Source organism: Mus caroli, chromosome 2, assembly GCF_900094665.2.
Source record: "Mus caroli chromosome 2, CAROLI_EIJ_v1.1, whole genome shotgun sequence".
Taxonomy (NCBI): Eukaryota; Metazoa; Chordata; class Mammalia; order Rodentia; family Muridae; genus Mus; species Mus caroli.
Window position 1 is genome coordinate 71,435,245 of NC_034571.1, and position 12,365 is coordinate 71,447,609.

Sequence of the window (12,365 nt, forward strand, 5' to 3'; positions counted from 1 at the left end):
ACTAGCTGTCATGACCATCATGTAGGGTGCCATGGTCACGTGTTCCAGGACAGGACCCATGTCGGGAGTAGATAGACTGCCTACCATTCTCAGATATGAGAAATTACTGGGGTTTCTGAATCCACTCAGCCTTCCCAGTTTTTGTCTGGTGACACAGTTCCACTTGCCCCACATCAGGGTAAATGGCATTCTTAATTGTCTTAGTTAGGGTTTCCATTGCTGTGAAGAGACATCATGACCAAGACAACTTTTACTAAGGACAACATTCAGTTGGGGCTGGCTTATTGGTTCTGAGATTCAGTCCACTGTCATCATGGCAGAAAGCAAGGCAGTATCCAGGCAGGCATGATGCTGGAGAAGCTGAGAGTCCTACATCTTGTTCCAAAGGCAAATAGAAGAAGGAGACTGGAATGCCCAGGCATCTGGGAGGAAGCTCTCAAAGCTCACCTTCCTGCAGCCAGGCCACACCCACTCCAACAAGGCCAGACCTCCTAATAGTGCCACTCCCTGGGTCAAGCATATTCAAACCACCACATTAATTATTGTCAAACGATTATCTTTTAGGTTCACCTGAACTTCAGAGCATCAAAATAAATTCCATTACTCGTGTTCATTAAAAGCTGCTGTTCAGTTCCAACACTCAACAGCATCCATCCATCTTAGAGCTGATATCACTGTACACACCCCTTCATTATTTTCAGTGTTCTTAGATTGTGATCTAGTCAACACTCACAGTGGTCCTTGCCCACAAGGATGAATTCTACTTTCAACATAGTTTTTGGAAAACGTCATAAGGATTCTTTTATAAAACACTTATTATGAGATCCTTGTCAGTGTGTTTGTTTATAGAGATCGTGTCAGTGTCGTGTATGCACATGCAGGTCAGAGGACAAGTTTTGGGAGTCAGTGGTTTTCTCCTTCCACCGTGGAATCTGGGGATTGAACTAAAGTCATCATCAGGCATACACAGCCAGCACCACACTGGGAGCATTGCTATGGCTCACATGGAATCTTTTCTAAATGCAAACACACACACACACACACACACACACACAAACCTATAAAATGCAGCCTACAGAGAGTTACAAACAAAAAAATAACTACACAATCATAACTCACCCTTTCTCTAGAAATTGCAATAAAGTGAAAAAGATAAATATGTTCTAAAGAGAAACCCGCATAGCCCAGATTTGTAATTTTATATGATTTATATATCTATCATTTGATCCCACTCCACTATAACTCTATAGCTAAGATTCGACTCCTAGGGATCAGTCTGTGAGGTAAGAAAGGCGAGGAGGAGCTGGGTGCAGCAGTGTCTACAATGATCTCAGGGACGCCCTTGGTCAAGTCTGAGGTGGATCACTACTTCTGAACTAAAAGAAAGTAAAACCAGAAGATCAGGACTTTATTCCCTAGCTGCTAGGTCCAGGATGCCTGAAGGAGGTTGTGCGACTTGGATTCGTTTTATCTTGACTGGATTAAATGGATATGTGATTTAAAGCATCTCGAGTCTTTTCAAGATGCCACTAACAGGAGATGAGATGGCTCAAGCTATAAAGTGCCTGCCTTACAGGTGTGAGCATCTGAGTTCAGATCCCCAGAATTGAAAAGGTGGATTTCCAATATAGCCCTTGAAAAATGTTAGCAGGCATCTTTCATGAGATTCTTGTTTATTTCGAGTGTTTTGAGCATGGCAGCGCCAGTCTGCACTGCCAGTGCTGAGTGACTGTGACTTGCATATCCCAGGAGCCTACTGGTCAGACCACCTGGTTGAAACAGTGAGTTCCAGGATTGGTGAGAGACCTATTCTCAAAAAGTAAAATGGAGAGCAGTGGAAGACACTTGACATGTGCACCTGTTCATACATGAATGAGCACAAGCCTATACATATAACACACATACAGAGATAATGGAATTGCAAGATCCTGAGAGTGAAATATTATAAAATAGTGTCTCCCATAAGCAGCACCCTCCGTGGCCTCTGCATCAGCTCCTGCCTCAGTTCTTACCCTATTTGAGTTCCTGCCCTGACAGATACTCTAACCATTCCTAAAACCTGTTATGCAAATTTGCTAGCTTGCCAAATGCCATAGCCCAATGCCAGGTGTTTGTGGGTTTTTGCCTTTATAAACCCCTTAACCCTTGAGCTTGTCGTCGACTCCTCTACCCCTGTGTGGGATACGAGTCGTCCCCAGTGCACTGGTCTTTCCTGAATCCTGAATAAACCTCTTGCAATTTGCATCAAGACCATTTCTCGTGAGTGATTTGGGGTGTCGCCTCTCCTGAGTCAGAACGTAGGGGAGTCCCCATGTTGTGGGTCTTTCACAATTAATGTTTCTGTTCTGTGAAAAGCAATGTTATTTTCTGTTTATGTCCATGTTTGATTATTCTCTCATATATTATGCTTTGTTTATATTTTGATATGAGGACAGAATCAGTTTCTAAAGCTCCCACTTGGCCTCTTTTATTATTACATCTCTTGCCACAGAGCCCAAGGAATCATCTTTCTTCTCCCAACAGAGGTCATGACTTCTGCAGACCTAATTAAAGTTTTAACTTCTTTGAACCCCCTCTGCTGTTTTCACCATTTGGTCCTAGGTTTGGTCTTTGGCTTTGTCTCTACGCTGTGTGCATTCATGGAGGCTTCCGGCTTTCACACACAGCTTTGGGTGTCCAATTATGACAGTTACGTTGTCAATTTGATTGAACTGTGAAAATATTTGGGGTGGGGGAGTAAAGCCTTCTTGGGTGAGCCTCTGAGGTTCTCAGAGACAATGAAGTTGTGAAGGTTATGACCAAATGTCCTAATTTAATCTCCTAACTAATTAAAAATTTTAAGTAGGCTGTTGGGAGACAGACCCGTGAGAGGTGGGCCTAGACAGGAAGTGGATCACCGGAGCGGTGCCTTTGAGGGGTGCATTTTGGCCCTTGTCTCCTCCTGTTACTTTTCTGTGCTTTCTGGCTTTCATGGGCTGCTACCTTCTCCTACTGCCCCATGATACCTCAAGTCCAGAGCAAAGGAATCTAGCCAAACTGAAACTGAAATCTCTCAAAACGTGAACTAAAGGATATCTTTTCTCCTTTGGTTAGGAATTCTGGCACAGCATTCTGTCTGCAAACCTCACAAAGTATCATGTGATATGGTCTGGCATAACTGTAGCCATTTTGTGTGTAGCCTCCATGTTGTTCATAGGGTGAAATTAAGTCCATCCACGTTTTAGGGGTCATCCCTCTAACTGGCACTAAAGAACGTTACTAATAGGCCACAAAGTTATGGTTGACTTACTTAAGCTCTGTGTTCTATCTCAATGTTCCGGAGTTCCCTTGTTCACTACCTGTACTCCACGCTCTTACTTCTAGACCCAATCAGCTTAAAGTTTCGCTGATAATACTTTGCCTAGTTTGCCAAACGTGTTGTACCAACTCCCTCCTTCCCTTTTAAACTTTTGACCCTGGTTTTTCCTATAAAAAGCCTGCCCTTAGAACATGCTGGTACCACAATTAGGCTCCCAAGTCCTTTTTGTGGTCCTGATTAATCAGTCTGAATAGAGTGTTCAATAAATTTTCATATCTGAGACTAATATCTGAGTGGTCAGTGTTTGGCTGATCCTGGATCCGAGCACCGTTACTAGTGTCAGGGATTGGGTCTTGCCCATAGGATGTGTCTCGAGTTGGGCCAGTCATTAAATGGCCACGCCCTCAGTCTCTGCTCCATCTTTGTTCCAGCACTGTAGGCAGGACACATTTTGGGGTGGTTTTGTGGGTGAGTTAGTGTTCTTATGCTCCACTGGGAGTCCTGCATATCTACAGAAAGTGGCCACTTCAGTCTCCATATCCCCCACTGTTATGATAGTATACATAAGTGACCCCCAAAATACCAGAGAACCCCTATAGCTAATAAACACCTTCAACAAATTGGCTGGATACAAACTTAACTAAAAAAATCAGTAGTTCTTCTTAACATAAACAATAAATGGGCTGAGAAAGAAATCAAGGAAACAAAACCCTTCATTATAGCCAGAAATAATATAAAATATCTTGGTGTAACTCTAACCAAGCAAGTGAAAAATCTGTATGATAAGAACGTCAAGTCTCTGAAGAAAGAAACTGANGAAGGTATCAAAAGATAGAAAGATCTCCCATGCTCATGGATCAGTAGGATTAACATAGTAAAAATAACCCTCTTACCAAAAGCAATTCAAAAGTACAGATTCAATGCAATTCTCATCAAAATTCCAACACAATTCTTTACAGACCTTGAAAGAACAATTCTCAACTGCATATGGAAAAACAAAAACCCAGTATAGCTAAAACAATCCTGAACAATAAAAGAACTTCTGGAGGTATCACCATCCCTAATTTCAAGCTATACTACAAAGCAATAGTAATAAAAACCTGCATGGCATTGGTATAGAAAGAGACAAGTTGACCAATGGAGTCAAATCGAAGACCCAGAAATAAACTCACACCAATGGACACTTGATTTTTGACAAAGAAGTCAAAACCATACAATGGAAAAAAGAAAGCATCTTCAACAAATTGTGCCGGTCTAACTGGATGTCTGCATGTAGAAGAATGCACATAGATCCGTATTTATCACCCTGCACAAAACTCAAGTCCAAGTGGATCAAAGACCTCAACATAAAACCAGATACACAGAATCTAATTAAAATCACCCTCCTTCTACAGTATATTCCAAGGCTCCAGTCATGCTTAGCCATAGCTGGTCAGCCCTACCATCCTCTAGCACTAGTTAGTCCCTTCTGTATTTCTCAACCATGGTGCCTACCATGGTATTCAGCTCACTTCTTGTGAAAGTTGCAGCAAATGTGCAATTCCAGCATCCTAGGGATTGTGGGCTCTGCTTGCCATCACTGAGTGGGGCTCACATCCTGAAAGACAGGTAGCAGAACAAGGTATAAACTCCCACTGATTCTCCTTCCTTGTATCACCTCTCCAAGCATCATGGCTTAGATTCCCTGAGAAGCATAATGCAATCACCAAGGAACTCTCTGGCTGTGTATAATGGAACACCTTTAATTCCAGCGGCCAGCAGGCAGACAGGCAGATCTCTGTGAGTTCAAGGCCAGCTTGACCTACAAGAGTTTTAGGACAGCTAGGACTATGTAGAGAGAATCCCATCTCAAAAATCCAAAGTCAAATTCAAACAACACAAAATACCCAAAAGGCAGCCTCAGCTGTCATCCCTGTGTATGGGGAACTCTGAAGCTAGGATGAAAGTTTTCATTATCTCAATATGGGGCAATACAGTGACTCTTGGAACTGCAGGCTGCTCTTGAAAGGCTGACTGACAGATGGCTCTCTCTAGTTAAGGCAAACTATGAAGAAGTTTTGATAGTTGAGGTATGAATGTTAGCAGCACCCCCTGTAACTTTTAAAACGCATGTATCTGTACATTTATTGATTGATTGGTTGTGTGTATGTGTGTGCCGCAGCACATCTGTGGAAGTCAGAGAAGTGGGAGTCAGTTCTCTCCTTCTACCACGTGGGTTCAGGGATTCAACTTAAGTGATCAGCACCTTTATCCATTGGGCCATCTCTCTAGCCTTTTTTTCTGACCTTTGAATCAAATCATGTTTTTGAAATAGTCTTATAAAAGAACTGAGTGAACTGGAAGGGTATTGTTTGCATTTTGTCAACACATTTTAAAACTACTAATTCATCTACGAATGGTTATGTCAAAGGCCTATGTTGCATAGGCCTAGAGAAAAATCAATACATACATCTGCAGATTTTTTAGGCCACAGGTTTTTACCTTTGACTTTCCTCAGTAAGCTAGAGGCATGTAGACAATACAAACGAACATGTTCATAGGAAAGTTTGCCTATAAAGAATAAAGCTAAGATCAAGTGAGTAGCTGTGTAATAAAATGAGCAGAGCTCCCATTATAAGAACAGCTCTTTATTCCATGGTTTCAAATACATAGCAAACCAAGCACGTTCCCTGAAATTTAGCAATGACATTCATCACAAGCCTCAACACTCTAGTCTAAAGGGGCTCTTCAGAATCCACTCCACAAAGCTTTGCACAAAAGAGTTTAAGCACCAGTAAGGCTGTTGCTAGCAGTACTTTTATCTCTTTACCGTTACAGTCAAACATGCATGTTCAACCTATGCGTCTGACCCTGTAAAATGAACACCACACTCAGCCTTGTGGTACAAAGTTTATAAACACGATATACCAATACAAAGTTGAAGCCATTAAAAAGAGCTTAATAACCTACCAGGAGACATTTAAATCTGGAAAGTTGACGGAATCTGAAGAGATTTGGAAAGGACACGCAGACATACATTACGGTAAACATTTTGCTTGGAAAGAGGGGGGAGGGAAACTTCTTTGCGCCGCGGAAAGATTTCCTAAGTCGCTCCGAGCCTACTTTCTTTCTGCTATTATCTTTAAATACTGCAGAGCATTGTGAGCAGCGTCACTCTGTGCATTGCCACAGGAGATGCCTGAGCCGTGACACACGGTGATAGGACTGGTGGACAGCTCTGCGAGACACTGATACTGTCCGTTGGCACTCAGCTCCTCTGTAATGACGCATGCAAACATGACAGTTAGTGCTGGGTACCTGTAAAGCAAATCCTTTAGAAAACCATTTGTTTTCATTGGTCTTGAAGTATCCACAGCACACTACCTCAATCACTCATCAATGCTTATACAAACAAAACAGACAGGTAGTGGGGTGTGCCGGCTCAGACTTGAGTTCCATTACACTTAGGTGGAGGCAGGAGGACTTCCAGCACTAGCCCAGCCTGAGTCATACGAAGAGTTCTAGATTCACCTGGGGCATAAAGCCATTTCTAGGCTGGCCTGGGCTATAAAATAAGATACTCAAGGGGAAAAGAAATCAAACAACCATCAATTAGTCAAATAAAAAAAATCAATCAAAAATAAGACAACCACCACCATCCTCCCCACATGCTCAGTTGAAACAGTTCTCAGCTAAAGAAATCTGAAAGAAATGCTGACCCCAGACTTCATGTTAGCCCACACGATCAGAAATCAGGGCTGGGGTCAGCCATAGCTGGCTGTTGCATTTCTACGACCTCTCCAAGGAAACTTTAAATGTGACCACTTGGAGAGAGTTTGCACATTACTGAACATGTCATAGTGGGGAAGAACCACTTATTAAAGGATGGGCAAGGCTGTGTTTTCCATTAGGAAGTCACTTTCAGTAGGCGTTTAAGCAGAATAGACCTGATGCATGGGAAGACCACACATGTAGAACTCTGGGTTATGGTGTCCTGTAATGACACAGAAGCCCAAGAAGCAAATGCTTTCATCTACCAATGAGTCACTCACTACAGGTGGTGAAGGAATGTGACTTACAGTGGCGATGAGGGCTGCTGAGCTGGCTCAGTGGGCTAAGGCCCTTGCTGCACAAGCCTGGAGACCTGGCCTTGGTCCCTGAAGCCCACAGAAAGATGGGGGGGGGAGAACTGACTCCACAAAGTTGCCTTCTGATCCCACACATGCTGTCACACACACACACACACACACACACACTCGATAATAACTTTTAAAGTGACTATGGTTAAATGATAATATTTAGTCACTCAATTTCAAGGACATATCTTAATAGCAATAGGGTTACTGAATGAGTGACTGGATGTAAGGCCTTTGTCCCTCAATAAAAAAAAATTGACGTGAAGCCAACTGGTTTTGAAACTGAACAAGTCCATGCCATTTTCTACATCCACGACTCTATCCACTTCCAAGTCATTTACATAACCTAAGGGGACACCTGCACCCATCAGACAATTACCCTTCCAAGTCCCTCCCCTCTCACTCTGGGCACCCACCAGCCTGTGCTGTGTGCATGGATTAACCTCTACTGACTAGTTCACTGGCTTATACTGGAGCCTTTTGTGCCTGGCTTCTTTCACTTGGCGCAGTACCTTCAAATCTGCTTATGCTGCTGTAGGCATTAGACCTTCACTTCTTTGGATGGTAGAGTGACGGCTACTCGTTTTAATTTCCAGGAGTGAAACTGCTTGGTCACACGAGTTGCTGATAACTGAACCATTTTACATCTGACCACCAATCTATGAGGTTCCAAACTGGAATCTCACAGTCTTGTTTTCTATCTTCCATTTTCCTGACTGTAGCCAACCTAGTGAGTTTGATGTTGCACTTCCCCTCCACTTTAACTTACATTTCCCTTTGAAGTAATGAGGTTGGACACCTTTGTAGGTGTTTTGTTTGTGTAGCTATGCCTGGTGTAAAACTCACTCTATAGCTAGGTTGGTCTCAAATTTATAGTGATCCTCCTGCCTCAGTCTCCCAAGTGCCCAGCTCATTTTTTGGTTTCACTGGCAGCAGCTGCACTGGAACTGGTCCAAAGCCAGTTCTGGATGCTCCAGAACTCTTCAGCTCTTAAGCTGGTATGAAGCAGGTCAGCAGCACATCAGCGCACATCTAAATCCTCCTCAGAGGCTTCCTTCTTAGCCCACACTCTGGCTTTTGTTTTTTTTTTCTCCTTAGTCTTGTTCATGATGGCTCAGTTATCCCCATTTTCCAAACTGAAGACACTGATAAACACTTATGGGACGGTCTCTCATCAGCTGTTTCCTGACCACCTGTCTACATTTGCTTTCGGGTTCTGCATCACCTGCTGTTTATCCAAACTGCATTTGATTCATAGATCAATCTTAAGGTTGCCAAGACTGTTGCAGGATCTTCTAGCCCTGAAGCTCTACTTTCCCAGAGCCTGCAGCTCTGCCAGGCTAGGTCTTCACATCTCACTAAGGTTTGAATAGGGATATCACATTGTTCTGATACTAAAATCATGACATCAAACATGCATGCACATGCACATGTGCACACACACACACACACACACTAAACAGGTGTATAAACTGAATTAACTGAACATCCACAGAGGTGGAACATGGTGGTGTTTTGCTCCCATAATCCCACCCAGCCCTTGGGAGGTAAAGGCAAGGTCAGGTATGTATTCAGGGTCAGCATGAGATGCATGAGGTCCTGAGAAGAAACATGTCAGGGCACACGAGAAAGCATACCTATATCCAAATACGTTATGTTAAAGCCTTGCTCGTTGGCAATCTCACTAAGTAGCTGGATGTAGTCTGTGTTCGGGAGACTGAGGAGGCTCCTTTTCAGGAGGTTGATCTTCTCACCAGGAGAATTCCTCAAGGAGTGCCAAGTACATCCTAGGGAATGTCCAACCACATTCGTCTAAAAGGCAGAGAGGAGGGAAATGTCAGCTCCGAAATGGGCCAGTTCCAACATTAGTACCAGGGTCAGTGAATACAGATGCTTGGGGGATGGAGAGATGGGTCAGGGGTGAAGAGCACTGGCTGCTTTTCCAGAGTACCCAGCTTTGTTTTGTTTTTCCAGTATTATGTATGTCTAGGAGAGACACTGCCAACAGAAATGCTTTTATTTTAATAAATTTTACAACTTGAGCCAGAGAGATGGCTCAGCAGGTTAGGGCTCTTTGATGCCAAATCTAATTCCTGAGTTTGATCCCTGGGACCCATATGGAAACAGGAGAGAAGTGACACCCTTTGACCTCCATACATATGCACCTTGTCCCTCCCACATACCTAAGTGCAGCAAATACTTGCAGGTTGATTTCTGAACTAATTTACATACCCACCGACCAAAGTGCTTGTTTATCACACCCTCACCAACAGCAGCTAGCCAAACAGTGTAGCTTCCACCAATTTAAAACAGACAGAATATCTTAGTTGGCATGAATACACTGAATATTCTTCCGTTCTTTCATATTTTTCCTATTAGACTTAAAAAAAAAAACGGTGTACAGGCTTTACATGTATGAAGCTGAATTCTTTGCTTGTTTTAGTTATGTTGATTTTATTCATAGTTTTTTTTGGCCGTATCGTAAGTTCTAGTCAAATTCATTTGCTTCAGATTTTAGATGTTAAGTTACAGTTAAAAAAGACTTTCTATCCCTAAGATTCTTTTCAAAAGATCGTTTGTGTTTTCCAAGACAGTTCTATTCACGCTCAATCCTTGATCTGGGATTTACTTAGGCATGAGGTTTGGTATGGGGATATGCAATCTATTTACACAAGGACACACATACAAACACACTATCTCCCATCCTCACCCATGGCTGTCAGCTGTCTACACTGTACCTGGACGGTCCCATCCTCACCTGTCTGTCAGCTGTCCACACTGTACCTGACCATCCCATCCTCACCTGTCTGTCAGCTGTCCACACTGTACCTGACCATCCCATCCTCACCTGTCTGTCAGCTGTCCACACTGTACCTGATCTAAAATCCCACTGCCGCCATCACGAGGTGGCCATGCACTTGCACCGACTCCTGAGTCGTGTTCCGCTCTCCCACCAGTAACCTGCTTTCTCACAGGTCCACACTCTGTATTATTCTCAGAGGGCGAGCACCCTAGCCCACCTTAAATTCTTGCTTTCTAGGTGCTATGCTCAAGCATTTGCTTTCTCCTTTTTCCAGACACGCTTTGTAAGGTCCTGCCGAGCGCCAAACTGAATTCTGGCAGTTAAGAGTAAGACAGCTTACAGTTTTATGTTTACTATACTGAGTCTCTGTATGAAAAGAAGAAACAGGGCCATGTTAATTTAATTTCCATTATATTCTTCAGTAGGGCTTCGAAGTATTTCTACACGAATCCTTGCAAATGTCTATTCAAGTTTACCCCAGATATTGAAAATAGCTCTTGGCTTTATAAATAAGAAAATTGTTGATTTTTTTCTAGTATATCTTTTTTTTTTCTTCAGACAATTTTTACATGAAGTACGTGTTTTTATTTGTAAATTTTAAAATTTGGTGTGTGTGTATATTGTGTATGTTGTGTGTGGTATAGTGTATGTGTGCTTGTAGCACGTGTGAGAATGTGTTTATGTATGTGTGTGAAAGCCAGAGGTCAATAGACGTGTCTTCTTATCACTTTCTGCCTTGTTGTTTGAGTCAGAGTCTCTCCCTGAATCCGGAGACCACAGATTCAGCTAGCCTGGCTGACCAGCAAGGGCCCTTCCACCTCTGTGTTCTAAGGCTGGGCTCACAGGCCATTGTGCCTGCCTTTTTATCTGAGTGCTAGATTTCTGAACTTAGGTCCTCATACCTGCGTGGCAAGCACTTCATCAGCAGAGCCAAGCTCATTAGCAAACTCTCAGGCACTTGTTAATCTATGTATATCTACCATAGGGGAAGAATAATACAGTACACAAACATGAACAAAGCCCTCGCTGCACCCCCTCCTCACCCTCAGACTCCCCGCTCCCCAAAGCAATGACTTATCCTTCTCGTTTGAACCCCTCCGGTTGTTACTTCCATATGACTAAACAACGTGAAAACATTGATTTTGTACATTAAACTATGAGTTACCTTGGCATATTCTCTTACTGTCTTTGAGACAGGGTTTCATGTAGCCTGGGAATGCCTTGAACTTGCTATGTAGCCAAAGGCTGCTTTGAACTTCTGCTTCTCTTGCATCTGCCTCCCAAATGTGCCACTGTTCCCATCTCTCCAGGGGTTTACAGGAATATAATCGAATTATTTGCATCTAGAAATCACTGTAGCTCATCTTCCCTTGTTTACAGTGTCATTTTGTTCCCTGTCATCTAACTACGTTTCTGGAACAAGGTCAGACAAAAGCCTCTTACTGAGTGTCCTGCTTCATTTTTTATTTTAATGAGATGATTGTAATGCAGAGATACTGACCATGCTTTTAATACTTTTGGTTTTTTTTAAATCACTTATGACTGCTACAAGTATCTTTTTAGCATCTATTGAACAGATCGTCTCTGTATGTCTTAGCTTTGATGTTCCTTCCTCCTGGAGGCTTTCCTGAACCCCTGGTCTTGGCTGGCTGCCTTCTTCCATGTTCATGCCCAGCCCTGCACCTGCACTCTCTGACCATCCATCTCTAGTGTACTCCGCTTTCAGCCAGCCATTAAACTGGTTAGAGGCAGAAGCCGGCTGTGTGTTGAATCCCAGGCTCCCGACACAGTGCCAGCTCACCAAATGATCACTACACATGCAGATGAATGAACGGACGATGGAACGGATGTGGAAAAGCAGCACCCAGGCCGGCTCTTGGTTAATTTGCTTACTTGGTCCTGTGTGCTAAGCACAGAGCATTCCGGAGTCAGGCTCCTGGCTGAACTCTCATTTTCCGATCCCATCCTGAAATTCTGAATTTACTGTGTCTCCCAAGTCCTCTTACCTGAACCAACCCTGGCTCACATACAGGACACAATAAAAACTGGAGTCATCGATCACTCGACATTTTACACATTGCAACTCTGGAGCAGCAATACAAGAAATGAAGGGACATCTCCAGCAATAGTTGTTTAGTTTTTGGTTTTT

General features: G+C 43.1%; 1 protein-coding gene across 1 annotated transcript in view; it reads right to left on the bottom strand.

Annotated features, from left to right (window-relative positions):
• Window positions 1-5,904: 5,904 nt before the first annotated feature.
• Prkra (protein activator of interferon induced protein kinase EIF2AK2) overlaps window positions 5,905-12,365 on the bottom strand; it is a 17,907-nt gene continuing 11,446 nt past the window's right edge. Inside the window, exons 7-8 of the mRNA XM_021149425.2 lie at window positions 9,051-9,225; window positions 5,905-6,554 (exon numbers count right to left, since the gene is read on the bottom strand). Coding sequence (XP_021005084.1) covers window positions 6,397-6,554; window positions 9,051-9,225 — 333 coding nt within the window. The 3' untranslated portion in view covers window positions 5,905-6,396. The remainder of the gene's footprint in view (window positions 6,555-9,050; window positions 9,226-12,365) is intronic.